Source organism: Netta rufina, assembly GCF_964035555.1.
Source record: "Netta rufina genome assembly, chromosome: 11".
NCBI classification, from domain to species: domain Eukaryota; kingdom Metazoa; phylum Chordata; class Aves; order Anseriformes; family Anatidae; genus Netta; species Netta rufina.
The window spans coordinates 8648628-8668793 of NC_140134.1; the positions used below are offsets into that span (position 1 = coordinate 8648628).

Below are 20166 nucleotides of genomic sequence, written 5' to 3' on the forward strand. Positions count from 1 at the left end.
ACACAACAGACCAGTGATGACTGACTAGTAATTAACAGTGGCCTGTAATCTAAGAGAAATATCCACGACAGCAGACAAAGTAATGTCAAGATCTGATTTTTACATCTGCATCCAGTTCTTTGTGACTTTTTTCTGAATACACTGGAGGTGTGAACTCCACAGCAGATACAGCACAGCAACATGGCTGTTAATGCAAACATTTCCCCAATCTCATTTTTGAACTTATTTTAAAACATTGCAATCTTAGAAACATGACATACCATTTTTCATTACTGCAAATTAAGAGTTGAGAAATTAAGAATGGCCTACTTTAGAGCTGAAATGATGAAGACTTTAACAGTCAACCAATTAAAAAAAAATCAAATCCTAAAAAGAGTAAATCATTTATTTGACTTACATGGTGCTAAAGCAGCTCCATTACAAATGCTACAGAATCTTTTGTTACATAAGCTTTCCCACAACCCTCCTGAAAAATGTTTTAAACCATTTTCCCACATCTTTACCACTTCCTTTGATTGTTATAAAAAAATTCTAAAATTGATCCATGAAGCTTTCCCCAAACCCTACATACATTCCAGTTACTCCAGACTTCTGAACTCGAAAACAGCTCAAAAAAATAAAAATAAATAATAATAATAAAAAATATATATATACATATATGTGTATACACACACACACACGAGTGAAAAGGGGGAGGCACAAAATAGACAAGACTACAGCAAGCAGTTATGGTTCTGGACCAAAGCAGGCTACTTCCCCACTTAAAACATTAGTGATAGCACCTGTATTAAAGCCCTAGCAAAAGAAGCCAATTTCTGTGCTCCAGTATAAAGCACATCTTTGAACACACAGTAAGGGCTTTTTAGAAGACAGAGGTTAGTCACTAGCATGGAACCAGCGCCTTAAAGAGTCCTACAGGAAACTTTTGCAGTACTTGTTTGAAAAGTAAAAATAGTAATTCAGGCTCTTCCCACTCTCCCCTGAAGTAATCTCTGCTTAAACGGTTCAGTTATGATAAAATCAGTGTTGCGATAAGCAGTATCACAAATGAGATACTACAGATGCAGTTTCAAATTACACATAATGGAGTTTACCTGCCGGCTGTCCATAAAAGGGATGGGTCTACTCAGCCCATGCATTTCCTTTTGTCATTATTTGCATTGGATTTAATGAATTTAAAAAAAAAAAAAAAAATCACCACAGTCCTATAACAAATTTGTTCATCTTGCTGATCCAGAAAAACCCAACAACTTATAAAAAAACAGCAGAGTGATCTAAAGTGATGGCACTTTTTCACTTGCTATTGCTACATCTGAAGCAAAGCAGGAATGAGGGAACAGTACTCAGACTGCAGAGACAGATGAGTTTCACGGTGTACTTCAGTTCTTAGGTACAAGCACAAGCCAGAAAGAACACAGATTTGGTGTTAAATCACACAATATGGTTTATCCGATCCAACAGCCTGCTCCCAGAAGAGGGCACTCCTGTCTCTTGCACGCTGACTTCCATCCTCAGCTGCTAAACCCCTTGTCCCCTCCCTTCCACTTCCAGCAGCTCCTCCAGTCACCTGATTGCACAGTAAATATATTCCACTCAGTAATCCAGCTGAAAACAGAACAAAAAACAACCTTCCCTTTTGGCTAAGCTTTGACTTGAACCAACTCAGCACAAGGTCAAACAAATACCACACAACAATGCAAAAAGGGAGACTACATAGCAAGAGAGTGAGAGGCTCACAGTAGAACAAGAAAGATTTCAGAGAAGAAAACCTTGTTACCCTTTCCAACACCTGCAAACTGTTAGATCTTTACATAGCAACACATCTATTTTTGCAGCGTATGCTTTGACAAGCTGCTAACCAGATTGTCTGCCAACAAAAAGGCCGTCTCAAACCACCCCACTTCATATTCCCACCAATTCTCCTGCAGCGATCCCAGCACTCATCTGCCCCTGCAGTAAACCACTTCAGGAAGCCACACCAGCCAAAAACTAACGCGGAGACAAAGATGTTTCCTGCCAGCTTCACTCCCTGCACTACCATAAGGAAGGGTGAGACTAGCACCAGTGCTAGACCAAGGGAGATAACTGAGCATCTGTTTAGAGTGGCTGGCTATTCAACTGGCGTAGCTGACACAAAGCTGAGCTCCTGCTGAAACAGACTCCGAAGCCAGCTGTGGCTGAGCAAGCAGCCACAAGCAGGCTGCTCTCAAATGAAAGCAGTAAACTGGGTTAGAGGACAAAGCGGCAGCATGGGATCTGAACAGGGGGAGGGAAAGATGACAGCTTAACATTTCTGGGTTCACAGGAGGAGCAGACTGAAAACAACCAAATATAAAGTTTGTTGATGAAGTATGCCTGACCTCAAGACACTGCTTAAATCCAAAGAGCTTTACTAACATGTTTAACTTGGCATAGAATAGGATTTCTTAATACTTGCTTATTTATCAGTCACAGAATTAGGCAAGCAACTCATTTTTGTAACCATCTAGAAATGAAACATTTCAGAAGTGTCAAAGCAGTGTAGTCAAAAAGCAGAATACTTTTGTACAATACATTGCTACATTTTTATATCTCTGACGCAAGTCTAAAATTACGTTTTGATTGGCTGAAGCTATTATGGAGACTGAATTTCATGTGTTTAGGCTCTGTGCAAACTGTCTTCCAACTGCAAAAAGCAAGGAGTATTTATCACAACCAACACAAAGTATACACCCACCACACCAAAAACGAAGTATGGTTATTTCCAAGAACAAAGTCCAGTTATTCAGAAGACAAGATATACCTGCTCCCATTAAAACCTGCACTTCACATTCAGAATGCTGAACACACTATCTGTTAAGAATCTAAAACTACAAAAAGACAACAAGCCTCAACTGTACTTGGCCTCTTCATGAAACCTAGTCATAGAAATACTCTGTTTTACTTGATTTTTTAAAATCTGTTTTTAAAGAAATCAATGGGTTTCAAAAGAGAGATGATATCACACACAATTACATTTATGTCATGTTACTTCAGTATCATCAAAATATGCAAAGTTTAAATAGTTACTTAAAAAGATTAAACAAAAATTCCAAAGACTATGGTCACTGTTCTTCTTTTGTTTTATGCCTTGTGCTCATTAACTTAAACTGAATATAAACATACAGCTTTTACTCAAATTTTCAACCTACCAGGATTGTCTTTGGCAACCAGACCTTTGGAAAAGTCACTTGGCGTAGGAGAAGTTCGACTGTCCCTTTTTGCTGCATCAAGGTTGTTACAATACTCCCACCTTTTCTGTTGAAGCTCCTGAAGCCAGTAGGTCATATCCTGACGAGTTGCTGCCTGTAACACAAGGAAGCAAAGTGCTACTGAGATCAGTGCGTCTCTCAGGCATTTGAATACCCAAGTGCAACCAAAAGGAACAACCCAGATCCCTTTGCTGATCTGCTAATTACCCCAAACCAGTTATGATTTAAAAGAAATAACCACTAATGTAGACAACACACGTTGTGCAAGCATTCATATCTCTGACTTCCATACCGAATCCATTTCCCTTAAAATGCAAGTATTTGTTTTCTCCAGTTTTGAACTACAACACTAGAAAACACAGCAGCATCCTGTATTTCACACATAAAGTGTTTAGATACACAGCTATACATCTTTATTACAGAAAGTCCCATACACACAGAAAAATTCCCATTTTCATTACTTATTTGCTTTGTTATCAGCAGAAACCAACAATAATGTACCGTACTGCCATCTAATTCCATGATCATCCCATAAGCTATCTTGTATCGAGTGTTATTATGTGTGTATATATATAACCCACAGGCCTACAGTCGTTAGTATGAATAGCTACTACAAGTCCAAGAAGCCAAACATCTGTAAGCCTCAGTCAGAATCACAGCTAGACGACTCCTTTCGAAATGTGGCAAATGATGGTCTACAAATGCCAACAAGAGACAAATAAAGGTAACACACTGCAGGAGCTCCCTGAAGAGAGTCATTTTAATTAAAACACATATCCTCAGCAGCCAACCTAGAGCAAACAATTGATGCTAGTAACATGGTATGTTAAGGAATAAGAAATTAATTCTTGTGAAAAGACACCCGCCTCAGTCCTTAGTAAGCACGCAGAGTGTCCTGCCACTAGCCAGTCCCTCTGCCTTCTCCCAAAGTGCTTGGTGGCATTACCAATGAAAAACCCTCACTACTTGGGCAAATTACTGTTTTACTCTTTAGAGACGACTAAATACTGCATAAAGCACATTAATGGCACGGGTTTATCTTCATTACTGATAGAAGACAATGTCTGGTCTAGTCAAATGAAAGATCCATTTACCATCGTACCTCAGCTCAGACTGGTTCGTTACAAGACATCTAAAGCAACATAGCAAACAACAACTGACTCCCCCCCAGGGTGCTCTCTCTGGATCAGGAGTGTGTGATATTGGTGTTTAGCAATCAGAGAAATTTTTATTTTACAATTTGGCCTTTCTGTATCCATATGAGCTTTAACATCCAGAACACCCTATGGCAAATGGCTCCAAAGCACTGTTTAAGCAAGCTAGTGCAAAAACGGACAGTAATTCCTGGAGCTGATGCTCCAGTTCCTCTCAGCACATTATATGCATACGTGAATCTAATCAAGTAAGCACACACAAAACAAATTGAGTAGAGCAATACACCAAGTAGATACAAGAGGATGCTGTAGGCTCACCTTCCTCATTTGCTAGGGCAGACCTGTAAGCAACATATTTACATTCTGTAACAGAAGCAAGTTTCATATACTTACTCTTGCTTGCTCATAGGAAACTGGGGCAAGGGGAATATTTCCTTCAAAAAAAAAAAAACTGTGAAGAAACTAGTTTAAATATGTTGATGAGGTTTCTCAGAAAGCATCAAAGAACTTGGGCCCTGTGAAACACCAATCCACACAGCTGCCGCTGGCACTCTTGGAACAACCACAGCAGCAAGTGCCTCCCCTGCTGTTCCAAAGGGTTCTTTGGAGTTCTGCTCAGCAACAAGTGTCCATTTCTAATACATCTGAGAATCTATATTCCCTTGAGATTTGCACACAGGCCTTGTCAAGCAAGGTTTTACTGTGCTCACACAGAAAACCACTCGTTATTAAAAAAACTTCCACTAACAGAGGATGTTGCGTTTAAGCGGTTCTCTGCTACCACAACACAGCTAGTGAGGTAATTCACACTGACTCAACCTAAGGTATACCTACAATTAACTTCTGCCCATGACTTGTGCAACTTAATGAGCTCTTGTAATATTTTGTACCATTATCCTCTTCCCAAAGCTCTTTAGGAAACAATGAATTGATTTTATCAGAGCTGCTGCTTGCCATTGCTTTTAAATTCCCATCTGCACCTGTTCTCTGTTGAGCAGCAGATAGATGCCCTCAGTTTCCATGGGATGGCACAGAGGCACAGGGGGGCAGTTAGCAGTTACGGTCCTTCAGTGTCAAACAGCTTGGCAAAGCAGTAGGTGTTTCTCTCTTCCTTTTTTAAATCATTTCCCAAGAAGTCCTGATTATCATGCCACTGCACTGTGTGTGTTATTTTGCATTCCTTCCTAACATAATTGGTCTTCCTTCTCTTTCTATAAAGGATTCCCGTTCCCTTTGAACACTTTTGGCTTAGTTTATATAAGTATCTACATTATTTTCTTTACATGTAAAAGAACATCCTGCGACCTTGCGTTATGATGACTTCTCTTCATTCAAGTTGATTCTTGGAAAATGGCTTTTTCTAAAACCACACACAGAACGTAAGTTTATCATTTCCCCTCCTCCTGAACAAACAAAAGGAAAATCTGCAAACTTGGTGTGTGAGACTTTAACTGTCATAGAAGGGGAAACTCCCACACTTGCCCCCTTTCTCATGATTTCGTCTAATATTTGGCTACTGGTCACCATTAGAGACAGAACATTTAACTAGGAACAGCACTGATCAGAACTGGCAAAGAATCCTTACTTGTACTCATCTATTTTGTGGCTCTTCAGTAAGCGAGAACCTCAGCTAGTCACTGACAACTTAACAGAAGTATTTTTGCTAGAAGAAAAACCACCATCAATAGAATAGCAGAAAGAATGCAGATGGTCTACTTGCCTTCTTAATCACTTATTAAACAATTACTGATTTCACAGTAGAATAATTTTCCTTTCCATATGACACTTGCCTATAAGAACAAACCTGTATCAGCATGACTACACCCATTAGTTCTGACAAAATGACATTTTCACAACAGAACAAATTCTGCAACAATACAAAGAAGAGCATTCATGTGTTAGAGGTGTAAAAAGCCACACTTGCAATAATGTCATCTGAACTACTGCCAGAAAAGGAACTACTATTGCAAACCTGTGGGCAACAGCAGCAACAGAAGACAAGGTAAGTAAAGAGACGTGCAGTCCCCAGTGCTTTTCAACATAAAGGACGGAAAATCAACATCATTTACTTAAAACCCTCCTTGTGTTCTAACGATGCTGCAAGATCTGGCTGCTTCTGATGCATATGTGACATGAACAGAAAAATTCTTTGCAAAAAACAACTGCACAGTGATATCCTCTACCTGGACCACGGTGGAACACATATGACAATAATACAAACATTTTTGAAAAGGGGACCACAACCAGAAAGCCTGTATTTCCTAAGACTTTCTAACCCCGCTGTGCTCAAACAGCAAATACAGCAAATTGCAAACCAGATGTCTATTTTTGGAGGGCTGCCCAATACTCAGTTCAAGTACTGTAACCACTAATCAGCACAGTCTTAAAAAAAAAAAAAAAAGTCTGACCAACTCAGGAAACAAATCACCTTCTTAACAGAGCTGTCTTCTAAACTGAGTTTAGAAGACCTAACCATGCTGGGTCCTAAACCAACACTACCTGAACTCAGCACCATGAGAGGTTCACGAAGACCCCATTAATCACTGCCACAGCCTTAAAGATTATTGACAAATTGGAGTAAAAGCTCCTAAATAGTTCTGATTTCACTGCGTTTGGTGTCCAACACTTTCAAGGATCTGGGCTCCGAACTCCGCAGTGCCTGGAACACGTACTACTTGGCCAATAACCCAGAAAAATGTGTGTTTGTTTTTTGTTTTAAAGAAGTCTGTGCAATTCTCTCCACCCCACCCCAATTCACCACTGTCCACAAAGAAGTTATCCACCCACAAGTGACCAGACACACAGGCTATCATCACCAGCCAGCATTGCTTTGTTTCAAAAGCAAGGGAACAGAGCCATTAGCCAAAATACGCTGCTTTAAAAATAAATGAGAAACAACCTGTTTGTTTTTATATTCATAATGCTAATTCTTCTCTCCCTTAATGACAGGCCTCACTGTGCCAATATGAGCAAATGTTCACTTGACTGTATTACCAGCATTCTATGCCACAACAAGTATTTGCAGGATCAGGCCCTTTCCACAATATTCTCAAACAATTCTCCATCTACAATTCCCAAAGTGCATACTTTTCTCTGACTCTTCACCTAAAATTATGGTACTTGTTATGTATTTTTAAAAAGGGGTTGGAAAAAGCCTTTTACATATATTTTGCTTCTTCTAACATAATTTAACTGCTTAAAATACACAGGACAAACTACAATCACTTAATTGTCAGGCTGATTGTCTACATTTCTAAATAATGAATGATTTGCTTTATTAGCTATGAAGGCTACAGTATGTATTTTTTCCTCAGACTGCTATCAAACTGAGAAACAAACCCCAATTTTATCATACCATCCTCAGTTCCCACAAAATACAAAGACTGAGCAATCCAGATGATGAAATCATTACATTAACAAAAATACTGAGGCATTCTGAAGAAATAATGCATTCCTGAACAGCGCCATCATTGCAATCTGGAATTCCAGTTGCTTATTTCTTACTGCTCTTCTCAGCCTATAACACTGAATGAGAAAGACCAGATGATGAGAACTGGAAATTTTGAACAAGAAGCAAATTGAGGAAAATAAGGCATGTGAGTTAGAGGGTGAAGGCAACATTTGATTTGACTTTCATCCTCGTGCTCTGTGTGTAATGTTTTCTTCAAAGATTAAACCACATTTGTTTTCAACAGAGGCTGGATCAGCCAGTCCTTTGGTTTTCTTTTTTAACTTAACATCTTGAATTCATTCTTGTCTCTACCTAATTTAGCTGCAAGATATTTTTATAGGCTTTAAAGAGCCATCATGCTAGAAGAAAATTAATTCCATCTCCAAAAGCCTTAACCCCTGGTGAATCACACAGCTGCAAGAGGCCAGCTGATCCTGCAATATCCCTCGAGATCTTCATTAATTCCTTATTATATAAATGCTTATAATGTAATAGTATTTTATGGACAATCACTTTGCTGCTTTAAGGCAAGCCTCAAAACAACGAGAGGTAGAAGATAAATTATTTTTTCTGCTAGCTACAAAAATGACCTTGACTTTTCTCAATCTCTGTATGGAAACAAGAAGAGATCTCCAACTATCATAGGTTCTTTCCTAGAGAGTACAGGAAGAAATGACTGAGAGCAGTAAGGGCATAGTAACATCACCAATGAAAAGATACCAACAGAAACACAAAAAAGGAACGTCCCGTCCCCCCCCCCGTTGCTTACATTCGTGCATCAACGTTGAGCAATTCCATCTCCGTGAGTGCAAGAGGCACCTGTGGCTGCTGCTGCACCACTACTGTTTGACAGACTATTCATTACACAGGTAGCATGTTATTTCCCACTATAATCAAAATCATAAGCTACTTATTTCCCAACAAAGGCCTACCTGTTCAGAAGCATCCCCAAAATAAAACGTGCACTACTTACTTTCCTGAAGATTTCCATATATAAAAAAACACTCAATAGTAACATAAAATAAAACAAACCCTTACACCCAGTTTGCAGCTTTAGCTTCTGTAAGATAAATACTCAGGGTATAAAGGCAGATTCATGGAAAGTAACAACATATATGGCTATAGAGACAAAAAAGTCATATTTACAAGTGATTACATGCAAAATTGCTGATTACATTGTTTCTCCTTAAACAAACGTAGTTAAATTATTATCACAATAGTTTTCCAGTTAGATAACTTGTTTACTCTTTAGCAAAGTATGTTAATAATTCCTTATTTTGACAAACATTTACAGAGTATTGAAAAATGTATACAAACACATTCTACAGTATCAGCATTTTTTACCACTGTTCATATCCCCACTGCTAAGTAACCACATAAGAAAGATCGCTTCCAATATTCAATACAAAGCTCTGCTGTTTTACTTAACTAGCTTCATGGATTCTTTATAATCTAATATTAAGGAACTTGCTGCAAAAGAAAGCAGTTCGTGTGAAAGCTCACACAGAGAGCATTCCTTTAGCAAAATATATGCATTAATAGCAATCAAAAATAATACAACCTTAGATTACTTTATTCCTACTTTATCAAGTGGAAATGGCTTCTTTGTCCCCCCTCCCACCCAGCCATGACGACAAAGGAAAGACGTGTAAAAACAAGCCTGATGTTTAGTCTCATCCTTTGAAGGTCTGCGTCCTTGCAGACAGCAGGATCCGCAGCCTCTGCGGCTATCGGGAAACAATTCTCCCTCCTCTTCCTTCCTCCCAAAACAGACTAGATTAAGATTTTGCCATCTATGTTTTCAAAATAAACATCCCAAAAGTGAAAAACGCCAGTGAAAGCCTCCAAACCCACAGCCCACCAGATTTCCTTGGCAATCACTTCTCCACCGAGACGTTTCCACAGAACCCGCTCGAGCGAGCCCGCCCCGTGCTCACCTGAGGCAATAATTCCCCCGTTCAGTGGGACACTTCAAAAACTACTCACTAAGGCAAAGATGAAGCAAACACTAGGCGCAGCCAGACATCTCTAATCAGCCCCGGGTTTTACTTCTCTCCCTCACAACAACAAACCGAAGCCAGCAGCGGGAAGCCGAGGGGCCGGGCCGGGCCGGGCCGGGCGAGCCCGCACGTCGCCCCGGGGCCTACCTTGAGCACGGCGACGGCGCCGCCGGGGCTGTGCACCTCGAAGGCGGCCCCCTCGTCCCCAGCGGCAGCGCCGGCCTCGGGCTGGTGGTAGCTGAAGCAGGCGGAGGCGATGTCGAGGTGCCCGAGGGGCAGCGCCTCCTGCGGCCCCTTGAAGTAGTAGAGGTAGCAGCGGCGGGGGTCGAAGACGAACCAGCGGCTGCGGAAGCCGCGCAGGGGGCCCTTGCCCGACAGCTTCTGCAGGTAGCCGCACAGCTTCGGCGAGCACGGCCCCGGCTGCTCGCCCGCAGGGCCGGCGCCGGGCCCCGCGCCCTCCCCGCTGCCCTCCTCCGCCTCCGAGCCAGCCGCCGGCATCGCCTCGCCGCCTTTCGCCTCCCTTCCCCTCGCCTCGCCCCGCCACGGCCTCGCCGGGAGCTGGCGGGGCCCGCGCCGCCTGACGGGACTTGTAGTGCGGCCCGGCCCGGCCCCCGCCCCCGCCCCGCTGCCGCGGCCTCCGCGCTGCCGCTGCCCCGGGCCCAGCGGCTGCTGCTGACGGGGAGCGCACCCCGCGGAGTCGCTGCCCTGGCTCCGTGCCCTCGTAGCGTGTCACTTGCCGCTGCCGGGCTGCCACTGTTGTGTCACCGCGTTAAAAAGTGTTTCCCAAATCGTGGTCTAGCCCACAATCAGATTAAAAGCCTTCTCTTCTGCGGGATGCTGCATTACTAACGTGTGTTCTCCAGTTCAGGGCCTTATCTCTGTGCTAGGGACTTACCAAAGGTTGCAGCAGTGACCGCAGGAGTACTTGTGCCAAACACTGTCCTAATGCTCTCCATGCAGTGTTTGATCTCACCTAACAAACTCTTGCCACATGTTACATCCCATCCCAACATCTGTTATTTACAGGGAATAAAACTATGGAATATGCAGACAGGAACGGGTAAAAAGCTGTAGCTTACAGCTTTCACACTTGTGAAGGCTACAGGCGAAACTGCTTATATGTTTCTCTGAAACATCTAGCACATTTTGGACTCCAGGGAACTGCTGGTGCTAATTATAGAGGACTTACCTGACTCTCACTGTGACTTTCACAGTGAAGAGGTCAAGGTACACACTTCACATAATTCCTCCCCGTGTCTGGAAGGCAATGTATGCCTATTTCCATCAAACATGCCTAATGCTTAGGGTACAAATAGAGAAAAGAGCCTGATGAGGCATAATCATCCCAAAATAGGAGGAGGCAACTACATATTTAATGACATTGAGCTTTTCATTCTCAACCTTAAAGACAACACAAAAAGCTTGTTGTCAAAAAAAAAGCTGTTGCAATTGTTGTAGCAATGGTGTCTTTATTAGGATTATGCTAGGTATGAACTTGGTTCACCAGACTGAATTCTGACAGTTTGGAAGTTCTCAAGGTATCCAGAAATCCTTAATCCCCAAAAGCTTCTTAGTCTGCCCTCATTTTTAATTCCCTTAATTTCTCAGTAAAAAGTAACTGCGTCATCTGCCGGACAACATTTGCATTCTGTGCTAAAAGATATAATTGATATAAGGCACCTGGATATCTAGCATGGTTGTCCTTGGGATCCACTTCTATGACATAAGGAATCACAGCATTCTTCAAGTCCTTCTCCCTGGATGTCACCTACCGATGAGAAATGTGTCAAGTGAGGAAAAAGCCAATGTTCTCCTACAATAGAAACTTGTAATAGAAACTGAAGAATGGAAGTAGATCTCCCCAGTCAACTCATGTGACATGAAATGTGATGCACTGAAGGATTAAATGTTGCAAACGCCAGACATTTTTGTCCATATTTTTTTCAGAACAGAATGACTGGTTCTGTTGTGTTACAAGCTGAGAGCTTTTTAGTAAATGTGGAAAATAAGAAGGTTTGATCCTGTCAGGTCAGTCAGATTTCTCTCCTATATACTGCTCACTATGTTCTTAAACAAACACAAAGTATTCTTGGTCTTCCCATAGCATCACAGACTTTCTTGGCAAGCAGCATCTGCCAGTACATGAATTACACATGGAAAACACTGAACCCCTTCAGAAGCTGCCTGTTCCTTAATTCTATCATTTAGACAAGTTTGAGTGCCCCAGCACTTATCCCTGATCCGTTACATTATCTTACTGATTTAGTGAAGCAAGGCCTTGTTCTTTGCAGGCAGAGTACCCATGTCTCCTACTGGCTATCAATAATTGCATCTTGCAGGAACTTAGAGAATCGATTCCAAAGGCCACAAAACTTTTGCTGTCAGTACTTCTCTTTTTTAACTTGCTGCTCAGCTTCCTTACAACACTCAAAGCAGGAGAATCCCCTAGTTCTGCAGTTGATTCATGTAAACAGGAAGTTCCCCTTCTTGGGGATATAAGTTCCTTATTTCATGTATGCCCTTTTTTCACAGATCAGATGTGGAATGGTAAATAACAGAAACTTATTTCTAATTGCTATGGGGAATTAACATGAAAACAACGTTTATAAAAAATGCTTTTTCCCTTTACCTGCCTCTTTTTTTTCATGTTTTCATGTCTAGAATGCACAGATTGGTATAGGCGGCATTCTGTTGCTAACAAAAGTCTAGAAAACAAATATAAATAGCATCCCAAAAGATGAAATTTCACTCCTGTTGAGAAGGGAGGACCAATGAACCTTTTGGTCTGAATGTAATTCCTAAGCATACTACAACAGGCAAGTAATTTTTTTTTGTAGTGAAATAGTGTTATAGTGGTTATACTCTGAAAAAATGAGAGACTGGTCTAATTCATTACAGTTGTAACAGTTTTATCTTAAAATGAACATAAGCATTCATAGTTCCTGAAAAAAATCCCCTTTAGAATAAAATCTTAAAAAAAAAAAAAAAAAAAAAAGTAAATATGCAAGAAAAAGAAAGACTATCATTAACTACGAGGGCAGAGCAGGTCCAGTTAGTGTTTATCATGATCTCAAGCTGCCGTATTTACAGGAACAGCACAGGAACCTGCAATAAATGACAAGCAGTACATCTGTACCTTGCTTTTTGTTAAAGTGAGATCACAGCTCCAAAATAAGAATGGTTAAGAGTATAAATTACTTCCTTTCATAGAAAAAAAAAAGGCAAAAATATCTCGTCTGATATCATCTGAGATATGGGGATTCATCTAGAGATGAAACCTAGTTGTTGTTGTTGTTTTTTTTTTTTCTTTTTTTTTTTTCCAGAACTTACATTAAACATCCACTGTTCTTTTTTTCCAGAATAATGGAACTACAGGCGACTACCCCCCTAAAGCCCTCTACCACACAGTGTCAGTCCAAACCTGCAACTGTTACTTTTATTCTGTTCTAAAAAAATAATTTGCAGGTTCTTAGATAACTTTAACTGCAACTGTCAACGTGAAGATGAACATTTTCGAACTGTTGCAGACTGTTCATGTATAGTAATTGTGTAGAAAACTATATTATTTCAAAAAGTGAATGGTTTTAGCCTACTATTATTTAAATTCTTTGGAGATCAGAAACCAAAAACTTTCCTATGCTTTTACTTACCACAAGAGACAAACAGACAAAAAATTTCAGACTGTATCAAAGGCAGTAATTGAGAGAAACATCATTCTTCAGCTGTATCACGTCTCATTCTACATTCCCCTGCTTCTTTGTCACCACAGTGACCAGGAAGAACATCATATTATTACATTTCCAGAACTTTTCCTTTCCTTATATACAAACAAGTCAGCCAAAGAATTACATGGCAATACATTTTAACTGATGGGTAATATTTCACATACTTTTTGTTCTCCAGCATTCTCTTTAAACTCTAGATGGTGCTCCTTTCCTGTTTCACATTCTCCTTTTGTGTTTCCTTCTCAAAATGGAAAACACACAAACCTTAAATATGCAGAGAAGCTTATTTGTATTTTCTGATTCAGTAGGAAAGATCTAGTTTAACTCCAGTTAACTGTCTCACATAAAACCAACTGAATGTACAACATTAAATGCATTGCTTTTACTTTTTGTTGTACTGCATCTTACCAAGAACTCTTCACTAGGAAAATGTAACAATCCAATTCAGTTAAAGGCAGCACTGATTCCTAATTACACATCTGCAATCTGACTTGTAAAAACATCTATACAAGTTGGTATGCACATAGAGGAGAGAGTCAATTTGAATAAATATTCTGAATAAAAAAGCCAGAACTACTTAATTGTAGCAACAAACAAGACAATCCACACATACATAATTGTTGGCTTCATGTAGATCCAGACTGGCTCCCAACTGTGACAGAGCTTGATGGGAATGCCAAAGAGGATAAGCAGAAGAATCCAGAGTACTCTTGTAGAGGGGAAAAGATTAAAGGGCAAGAGATACAAACATTGACAACGAAGCTTCATTATTTCAGGTACTTACAGTGGAACTTCTTTCCACGTTGAAAATGAAATGAAAGAACCGTTTCTTTAGGTTCCCAGTGGAGAACCTAAGAAAATATACCTATAATGGGGACTCACAGAAGTGTCCAGTAAAAAAAAAAAAAAAAAAAAAAAAAAAAAAAAAAGCTCAGAGGAGATCAGAGGACAGATTTTAACAAAAGTCATCATGCAATCCTTGTGTCATTTTTATTTATTTATTTATATGATGTGGAAGTGGAAGCACTGCATGCTACAAGAATCAGGAAATACCTGGTGGGATAGAATGGGTTACAAGTTTTATACGCACTCTCTCTCACAGAGTGACAAATAACTTAGTGAAAAGCTGCTTAGGGTTACCTTTCTTCCCTGTACAGCAGCTTAAGTAATGCTGGGCTACACAGTTTTAAGATGAACTCAGATTCATTAATTGTTCATTAATGAACCATTCATCACTTTTTAAGAAAGGAATCAAATATCCTAGCAAAGGGCAAATACAATTGTCAAGGCTGAAGAAGATCAAAAGAAACTGAAAATGGTAAACTGAAAGACATTTAGTTGTTTTAAATAAGAATCTGTAATTGAATAGTTAACCTAAAAAAACATGATCTCTTAGCTAGACAATTTGGTCTAGAACCCAGACTACATTTGTCATGAAAAAAGGCCTTGCAGGAAATTTATCTTGCTATTTGTTTTTGCTGAAGACAAGCATTACCAGAGTGGCTTTTCCTGTGGTTTTCTGTTTTGGAATTTTGGGCTTTGCCTTCGGATAAACACAGGAAACACACAGAAAATCAAGGAAACACAGAATCAAGAGCAAGTCACATCACTCAAATCTGGAGCCAAACTAACCTCAAGTCCTTTCTAAAGCAAATATCCAATAATAGTATTATCTAAGAAAATGCAATATCCAGACAGATGGCCTCCAATACCCAATTCTGCTACAAAATATGACCAATTCAGCTTTACATCAAAACATATTCTGTATTTGGTCTACCTGGCCATAACAAGTTTTCTGACCTGGCTACATTGGTACCAATAGAAAAATTGCATAGGTATAGAAAAAGAGAACTATATCCTAGAAAAATATACAAAATACAGATGACTGAGATGGGGGAAATTCTAGTGCTTAAAAATTAGGCTATGTTTTCATGGCATATGTTAAGAATTGCTCCAACAACTAATTGGTTTATTGAAAACAAACATATTCCATTCTCCCCACCCCAAATCCTAACAGCCTTTTGCAGCATCGCCTTTTATTAATACCAACAATAACAGATGTAAAACACTGTTTATGCTTCACAGAAAACACTGATAATTGCATATGTCATTAGCTTGAGGACTGCCAGCTTACAATTAACAAAATGCATCCTTTGAAGTATTTAGGAACTCTTCACAAAGTTTACCTCACATAAAGCAATACAAGGCTTCAGCAATCCTACTTTTATCTGGAATGTTCTGATGGTTTAATTGAGTTAATTCAAGCAGTTATCAGATAGCTACCCCATCACAGCACTGATGTGTACTGGCATATCTGATTTATTTCCTGAACGTGAGATGCAAACACAGAAGCAGCTCTCCCAAACGTTATTTCATGAGCTTTCATTACAAATTAATTTCTCCTAAAAAGTGAAAGAATTTGGGGAAGCAGGTGACATCATCGTATTTATTAAAACAACTTAGATTCTCTTTCTTGAAACATCTGTCTTCAGAACGTCTCACTGAAAAGGAATACATAATGCAAAGTATTCTGCAAATATGGGAGCAGCAATTTGAAAGGGCTAACAGGAAAGCGTTGCGGGAAGGTTAATGAAAGAACCGAAAATGAATAAGGAGTACCAAGGACAACTACAATGGCTTATTTCCTGCCAGTGTGTTAAGTGGTCATTCAGACTCTTCACAATAGTGAAGAAATTTAGGCATTGGAATGAGCTGCCCAGAGAAGTGTTTGAGTCACCATCCCTGGAGGTCTTTAAAAGACATTTAGATGTAGAGCTTAGCAATATGGTTTAGTGGAGGACTTGTTAGTGTTAGGTCAGAGGTTGGACTTGGTGATCTTGGGGGCCTCTTCCAACCTAGATGATTCTGTGAAATAACTGATTGAAGAAATAACTGAATAAAGAGGCTGGATATTGGGCAGTAATTGTGGAGATCTCTAGCACCAACTGCATTCAGATCATGACACAAGAAACATTGATTAAGAACAAACCTCAGGGATACACTAAATGTTACAGCACAACAGAGAAGCAGAGCCAGCACTGGCTATGCTTATGCAGTGTTTTGGCAAGACAGTTGTGTATTTAAATACAATGTTGTGCTGATATGTCTGTACTCCTTCTGGGACTGAAGACACCATCAGTACCCAAACCTATATTCCATTGTCTGAATGTAGAGCTCAGACAAGCTCACCTGGTGTCGCAGTGCCCCATACAGACTTTTCTGTGACAATGGGAATTGGATCCAGTTCATGCCAACATGAACCTTAAGGTTCAACACTTAAAATGAGAAGCTCAGGCCTTGTTTACCAAACATACTGGTATCTCCTTGGCAAGAAGAGTGTTTCATTTACAAGGGTGAAATTAGCACAGGAAAAAGCACTTCCTAAAAAAGCCAACTGTACTCAGATGTATGTTTATTAATGTCGTAGACAGTAATGCATAACAATGAGCCGGCAGTCACCTTAGACCTGTGAATTACGGAAAACAATTACTACTTTTCAGCCTGAGCTCATTACCCTTAATCTATAAGCTACCATAGAAACAATTTTTGTGTAAGCAAAGAAAAATAAAGCATCATTCAATCATAGCATCCACTCATTTCCTTACTTTTAATAACCAAGACAGAAAAAAGTGACTTGGCAAGCCCAAGCTGATGCTTCATCCTTATAAATTCTGTTTTTTCCCAACTTGGCAACACGTACAAGGTAAAAACATCAGACAATATCCTGTAGTTTTTGCTCTGGTCGAAGTTATCTTAGAAGAAATTTTTTAAACTGTGAAAATAGAAATGATTGCAAAGAATTTTTTTTTTCTCTCCTGTATTTCCTTATGGCATGGATCTATAATGATCTCTTATTTGCTACTGTTAACTTCTTCATTCTCCTCTGGTTTATGTTAAATAAAAGTTTGTGTTTTCCTCCAATATTACTAGAAGATTTCTTAAGTAAAGTAATTTTAACCAAGATAGCAAAGATGTTAAATGCTTCAGAAGGTAATATTTCTCTGATGTATTCTTTAGGAATCATGAATTACAAAAAGACAATAAAGGAAAATAAGCAGCAAGGTGCTTTGCACATGTACACCAGTGTCTCAGTAAAGTCAATACACAGAAATGGACAGGACAACCCAGTAATCATAATGAAAATGCCTTGCCCCTGCAGTCATTCAGTTTTCAGTCCAGGAGATGTCACAATTCAGGTTCCAGTAGTTCTCTATGTTCCCAAACAGTTTTCTAGCAATAAAAATTCAAGGTCCAATACCCTTCAGACATACAAAATAATAAGTGAAAGGGAGAATTCACTTACAATACTCAATAGCACCCCATAGCAAACTTTATTAACTATTAAAAATTCTGTAATGGCACTAATTTCATCCTAACTACTTTACATAAGGCTTGATTATGTCTCAGTGATTAGTTCCATATACATCAAGCATAATTTAATATCTTTACATGCATTAATTTTTCTTCCTGAAGGTGTTAGATTGTGGACATAGGTTTGTATGTGAAACCAACATGATTAAACACGTACTGATTTTTAACCACAGAAGATATAAGAACATACAACTGCTAGACTTGCCCTTTAGAAACCTGGGATTTTGAAAAGGATTGTGTTTTTTTTTTTTTGTTTTCTGTATTTCAGTGACAGCAAAAAGCAGACCACAGATCTGCAAGTTATCAGATGCTGGACTACATCTTCTTCAGGTAGCTTAGACATTTCCACTTTATCTTAGTGGGAGCTGGAAAAGAATGACCCAGTGCCAATGAAAAGCATGTATTAAGATGTTTCATAAGGAAAAAATAGGAGTCCTATGATTCGGTTTAGACTCCTGGTTTTATGATTTTGGAATATACATGTAGAACACAAGAGAAAAATCCAGGTTTATTTTAACTGTCATAAAGAATATGAAAAGCTGTCTGTAACCATATCAATATTAGCATTGCTCTGCAGTTGATAAAGTTATTATCCAATTTATTTCCAAGATTGATATCTGAAAGCCTGAGATGTTACAGAAGCTTTAAATACATGAAGAAACTTCTAAGACTGAGTCCTTCTAAGCGTGCAACTGCCTAGGATTACATTTTTTCCTCTAGATTTTTTTCGTAGGACATAGGCTAAAACTTTGATTTGTGACACAACATAGACACGTAGCAGGTAATATAGCGTGCAGTGTGAATGGATTAAATGAATAACTTTTCTGTCTTGTGTCAAACTGCCTCAGTCACAGCTCAAGCAGACTTCGAGATAACTTCCTTCTAGTGATATAAAGCTTTGCTTCATATCCTCCTCAGTTTCATTAGCAGCAAGAATGAACTGCATTAATTGTTTGCTAGACTTGCTGGCGATTTTAGTCCTTACTGATGACCTACTTTTGCAGTGCTCAATAGCTGTAGAAAATAGATATAAAATGTTTGTCACACTGGTGTTTTTCACAGCTGGTTTGATTGTTTATAAAGGGAAAATGAGATATGTAGCAGAAAGAAGTAAACATTTTTTATAGAGCAGTGTAAACTTCAAATTATCAGTCTGTTTGTGGATGCTTAATATCTCTGAGTAACCAAGATGTAGCCACTTCTGAATATTTTGGACAGGCTTTTAACTCCATTAAAACATTCCATGCCAAAAGATCTCAAAATTAACCCCAAAAGAGGAATCTAATTATTTTCCCTTTGGTGTGTGTGAAATGGACCCTATCACAAATTTGTCGTTCTTATTTATTTTAAAACCATTTGCGAATGAAAGAACAAAAGTATCTGTGCTCTTATGCAAAGTACAACCAACTCTAGTTAAATGTAAATGATACAATAGAGCTTATACTAATGAAGAAATGCAGCTAATCGCAATATGTGAATTTGTATTCCTAAAAGTCTGACTGACCTTTTCTGTTCTTCATATTCTTAGGTTGCAAACACTGCTGAGGCAGAAACAAGGATTTTGTTCTGTCTTTGTGCAGGACCAAACACAAAGAAAACCTTGTGGGTGGCTTAAAATACCATCAGCATTTTAATAACAACTTGTATACTTGATTACATTAATTTAATTAACAGTTATACGCAGGTAAAGTAGTATTTATGTGCAATGTGTAACATTAATCACTATCAACGTAATGAATACTGTATTTTTTACTGTAAGCAAAACCTTTGGTTTGACTCATCTTAAAATTTGAATGGATAAATTCAAAAATAACCTTGTGAGAACTGAAGAAGAATCAAGTTCTTTAAGCTTAAATTTATTCCATATTTATTTGAAATCTTCATTTAGATATCTGTAGAACAATCATTCATACCTTTTATCACCTTAGTAATAAACATACCATTTACATGAGAAAATATTTATTTATTTTTAAATATATTGTCTCTCTTGTATAGATCCATTGATTTACTGCAAATGATGCAAACACTCATATTCAGGATATGGTATAATTGTTCTTAAGGAACGTTTTCTTAGAAATTAAAAGTGATCATGCTCCTTGCCTTTTGTTTCACATGCATGTTTATCATAATGAGTTTTATAGCTTTTAGTTGTTACAGATCTTAGTATTCATAACCTCCAACCCCTCACAATTAGTGTTACTGGGAGGAACATAACAAAGTTTTCTGAGAAGGTGC

At 38.9% G+C, this 20166-nt stretch overlaps 1 protein-coding gene across 2 annotated transcripts in view; it reads right to left on the minus strand.

The window, feature by feature from the left end:
- The window catches only part of TBC1D2B (TBC1 domain family member 2B), a 39613-nt gene extending 29268 nt beyond the window's left edge, over positions 1–10345 (minus strand). For both annotated transcript variants that reach the window (XM_084293096.1, XM_084293095.1), the window contains exons 1-2: positions 9983–10345; positions 3171–3324 (exon numbers count right to left, since the gene is read on the minus strand). In XM_084293096.1, the coding sequence (XP_084149222.1) occupies positions 3171–3324; positions 9983–10333 (505 nt within the window). In that variant the 5' untranslated portion in view covers positions 10334–10345. The remainder of the gene's footprint in view (positions 1–3170; positions 3325–9982) is intronic.
- Positions 10346–20166: the final 9821 nt, after the last annotated feature.